The sequence below is a fragment of the Pelobates fuscus genome, chromosome 3, assembly GCF_036172605.1.
Source record: "Pelobates fuscus isolate aPelFus1 chromosome 3, aPelFus1.pri, whole genome shotgun sequence".
Taxonomy (NCBI): Eukaryota; Metazoa; Chordata; class Amphibia; order Anura; family Pelobatidae; genus Pelobates; species Pelobates fuscus.
In genome coordinates, this window is record NC_086319.1 from 15302905 (window position 1) to 15307768 (window position 4864).

Genomic DNA, 4864 nt, shown 5'->3' on the forward strand with positions numbered 1-4864 from the left:
CGGCCCTGGTAACGCCTCCCCTGACTGTAACTCTCATACCTCCATGAAAAAAAGGTTTACACTTTACAGCACAGTGTGTTTACTCTAAAAGTTCTTATTTTCTGCTCCGTTAAGGAGAGCACAGATTATTATTCTGAATCATTATTGGGTTGGACTTCAGATGGAGATATAGCCACAAGGGTTATCTGGAAAAACACAGAGATAACTCATGAAGCAGAATTTCTCGTCTGAGGGTTACCGCTAAAGACCATTCGGGTGGATAAGAAAGTGCATTGGACAGGACTACTTGCTGCTTGTTGGTAATCTACATGGGGTGTCTCTCGGGAAGGATCAGTAGACCAAATAGAATGATACTGTTAATGTACCCAATACAGTAGCATTCAGAAGAAATCTTTATTTGATGCTTAAACCTCTAATTTCACACTCAGCTCTCTAGTTGAAGAATGCCCTGAGGATGGAACTCACTTTTGTGAAGTATTACTCTGCCCAAGTTATAAAGAGCTTGGCTATACCAGTGAAGACCATCCAGTTGGGATGATTGATTTCCCCCCATTACTCCTAGACTGTAAAATATCCGGAGGGGCCAAAATGCCAGTTGAGATAGCCTCTGTTTTTGTACCAGTGCAAAACAGGAAACTACCACGTCATCCACCACTATTGTCCCATGTTGGGTGAGGGGAGCATAGACCCCAATGTCTGTTTCCGTACTCACTGAGCTTACCTTTGCTGGTAAGAGGCCTGGCACACCTGAGACTAGTATATATTGCCCTGGTGTCACACGGCCAGCAAACACTGCTTGGAAATCAGTAGGCTTGCTGGTGAAATTGTCTGCCACAAATATGAGATGTGATGGAGTTAGGAAAAGCTGTCGAGGAGGGTCAAAAGTCTTTATCACCTGGAACAGACTTTCTACATGAGTATTCTTATCCAAAAATGTCAGGAAACTACTGTATAAGAAGTGGCCATCACTGTCCATGGCTAGAACTTTCATGCCAGGGCGCAGGTCAGACACGGGCAACTTCTCCCCAGATTCTATAGTGGCCGTGGCGCTCGCTGGGAAGCAGCCACCAGTCTTGGCTGCAGCAGAATGTTCTGGAGAAAGAACGGTAGAAAAGTCACAACAAAGTAGCAATTTAAAATACATAGCTTTGAAATAAAAAAAATAAAAAAAAAAAGTATAATATGGTGAGCCATTTATGCTAGAAAATATATACATACAATACTTATTCCAATAACCCTTGACATACATTTTTATTACAAGATCACTTTTCATGTACTGACCATCAACATGCAGAAGTGATGTGTCCAGGGATTCTAAAGACCTCAATCCAAGTTCCCTTTATTCTGTAAAATGTATAGGATGACAGAGATGAGAAATATCAGTTCTTCATCCATCAATGTTTGGCATCTGCTCAGCTCTTTAAATGAATGGACAAAGCATCTTATCTTTAAGCATGCTTGATTTCTGATAAAAAATACATCTGCAGCTCAATTTTCGTCTTTTTCAACCACAAAGATTGTATCCTTTGCTTCTAGAAACTAGATTCGCTCCCATCCCCGCTATCTGTGACAAAGGGATACCTTGCACAAAACAGGTTGATTCATTTTTACAGACGGACGAGTCCAGCCTGATGTAATCTGTGTGTCGAATTGCAAGCTGCATGTCTAGGGAGCAGAATTTCCAGACGATCTCTCTGTATCGCCCATCTTTCTAAAAAAAAAACGAAAAAAAAAACAACGAAATCATCATGGTAACAAAATCCCTTGAAAAGAGATAGCGAACATGAGGGACAAAGCTCCCCTTCAAAGATATAATTAGTCAGACCTGCTCCACGCCTTCACAGTTCAATTAAAATGTCTGTTTTTTCGAGGTTGGCAAGTGCAAGATGGGAGTTTTGTGATTGGATTCCCCTGCGAGATAGAGGGCGATGGAGGGACAATGAAAGCTTTTTCTTTGGGAAGAATCTTATCATATCAGAGAGAAACTTTTTTTGTTTGATGGTAACAAAAGAAAAGAAACCGCATCTCATCTGGGAATTAAACGGCATGTACATTTAAAGATACATGCCATTTTATCGCTTGCATTGCAGCCGCCACGGTTCATACCGACCGCTTTATCTAATTGGCGGCAGGCGGCTGCAAAGTGGAGAGCATGTGTGTGATAACCTGACAGTGCAACGCACAGAATATCATCATATGTGCTCTCCTTTTTACACTAAGAAGGCTGCAATTAGTTTTTGCTTTTTGAATTCACACGTCTTTCAAAACTGCAAAAAAAAATAACAACCTATAATGTCACTTTAATATCACCTGATAGTTTAGCTCTTTAATATCGCCTCATCTTTTAGCTGGTCCTTCCTGCAATTTTAAACTTCAGGGGTTAATCAGGGCACTGATGTTGTGGCGTAATTTAAGAATGTTTGTGATCTGAAACCTAGAATTATATTAAAATATGATTCATTGGATTCTGCGTGATTGTCTTCTCAATAAAACGATATGCTGAGTTTTCTGAGATAACAGGTTGGAGGACACTTCTTAACCAAGTGATTAATGGGAAACTACAAACAAAGAAACAAAGAAAATCACCGATTTAGTTTGGGAACACAGGATACACTTTTCCACGCCTGCCCCATCCCCTTAGCATCATTGGTATTCTGATTGCAACTCACAGAAATCTCAGGCATCAGCTTACGGCAGCAGTTACAAATAATGTCCTTCTCTTTCATCTACGACATTTAATTCTCCTAGTGCCGCCTTTCACCAAGAAGGATGGTGGCACTCCTGGGGCACAAAGTGATTTAAAACATCTACTACAGAGATAGCCATGGTGTTGCAGTTTTGTATTTGGTACATATTAAAAATGATCAACTTTATTTAATTAGTGATATAAAAAAAACCCATAAAATACTGTAGTGAATGGACAAACAGTGCTATATTTATTTAAAAGTCAATTATGGTGGATGTAGAATCGAATTGCAGAATTCAAGCTAAAATAGCCAAACAGTGTTTATAGCGGAAAATGTCTACTAATTTGAGCAAGATTTTGGAATTGTTTTGTTTTTTTGAGTTTAGTCTTCATTTTCTTGTTTCAGCTGGGGGTTATGTAACCCAACACCCACTTTGCTTTCAGTATTATGCCTAAGATCCAATTAAATGGGTTTTCAATTTGCTAGTATTTACTAATTACTAAATAGAACCTTACAACGCAAGCAGAGGCGTGATAAAGAAACCTAATTTATCCTAAAACTGGCCACTAGATGTCACCAGAAAGATAATTATACTCAGGAGTCGGGTTATTTATTTAATCATAAAGGGGGACCTTCACCTTCCACAGATTTTCATGTTATGTTTAATTATTCCTATGGTTAAAAAATATTTTTTGTGAGTTATTCTTTAACTGGGCGCCTCTATCTTAGCTCCCTGTCAATCATTGTTACAAAGTCTTTGCGTCCTTTGCGCCTTGCAGTCAGCATAGAGCAGGGCTTCCCAAACTTTTATGGGCCGAGACCCACTTTTCAAAATGGTAATTTTTCGAGACCCACTTGCTTTTTTTAATGCATATTTTAAAAAGTGAACACCATGGCAATCCGCTTCAGAGGCATACAATTGGCACACCATAGCAATCCGCTTTAGATGCATACAACTGGCATACCATGGCAATCAGCTTTAGATGCATAAAATTGGTACATCATGGCAATCAGTTGTAGATGTATAAACGTGGCACATCATGGCAACTTTAAGTGCATACAATTGGCGCACCATGGCAATCAGTTTTAGAGGCTTACAATTGGCACACCATAGCAATCAGTTTTAGAGGCTTACAATTGGCACACCTTGGCAACCAGCTTTAGAGGCATAAATTCAGAACATCGTGGCAATCAGTTTTAGAGGCATAAAATTGGAACATCATGGCAGCTTTAAATACATAAACTTGGCATATCATGGCAATCAGCTTCAGAGGCATACGATTGGCACACCATGGCAGTTTTAGAGGCATATTTCTGGGATATTATGGCAGTTTTAGAGGCAGAAACTTTGCACATCATGGCAATAAGTTTTAGAGACATAGAACTGCTTACTCACAGAGTCAGAATCAGAAGTGCTGTGTCCTGATCTTTCATCCAGGCACCTCACGTTGATTATCCCAGTGGTGGAACTAATGTAGAGAAGACCGTGGTGCAAATATGTTTTCTGGACCCCCCTCTAGTGCAAGTGTGGCCAAAAGGTAGATCTCCATCTGTCGGAGAACTTCAACAATGCTATGCCAGATGGGGATCTACCATTTTCTTATCATTGCAGGGTTATATTTGTGAGCAGTGTTTGATTGTTTGAATGTAAGCATGTTTTTGTATTAAGTATATGTGTGCATGTATGGGTGTATTTGTATGTACTGTTGCCATTGGAATGTAGTGGTGTACTTGTTTGTAATGTTTGCGTCTGAATGCAAGGGTGTTTGTATGTAGTGTCGGACTTAAAATGCAGGTGTGCTTTTTGAGTGTTGGTGTTTGAATGAAGGGGTGTTTGTAGATAATTTTAGTGTTTTAATGCCGGGGTGTGTTTGTATGTAATGTTTGCGTTTGCAGTACGTGTGTAGTGGATGCAGTGTGTGTATTGTGTTTATAAAATATACATATACACAATGTGTGTTTGAATGTAAGCATGTTTTTTTGCATGGAGTATGTGTGAAGTGTATACACATATACACACACATACAGAGACACACACAGACACACAAATACACACCCTGACAGCAATACACACAATGACACCTAGTTTCCCACACATAGATAAACAGACACTCATGTACACAGATACACACTGACACTAAATACACACACAATGACACAAAAGGACACACAGATAC

General features: G+C 39.6%; 1 protein-coding gene across 1 annotated transcript; it reads right to left on the reverse strand.

The window, feature by feature from the left end:
• Nucleotides 1-316: 316 nt before the first annotated feature.
• Nucleotides 317-2726, reverse strand: LOC134601583 (indian hedgehog protein-like). Its single transcript, XM_063446107.1, has 3 exons — nt 2670-2726; nt 1582-1711; nt 317-1092 (listed from the first exon to the last, which is right to left on the reverse strand). The coding sequence occupies exons 1-3, from the start codon at nt 2724-2726 to the stop codon at nt 425-427; spliced, it is 855 nt and encodes a 284-aa protein (XP_063302177.1). The 3' UTR covers nt 317-424.
• Nucleotides 2727-4864: the final 2138 nt, after the last annotated feature.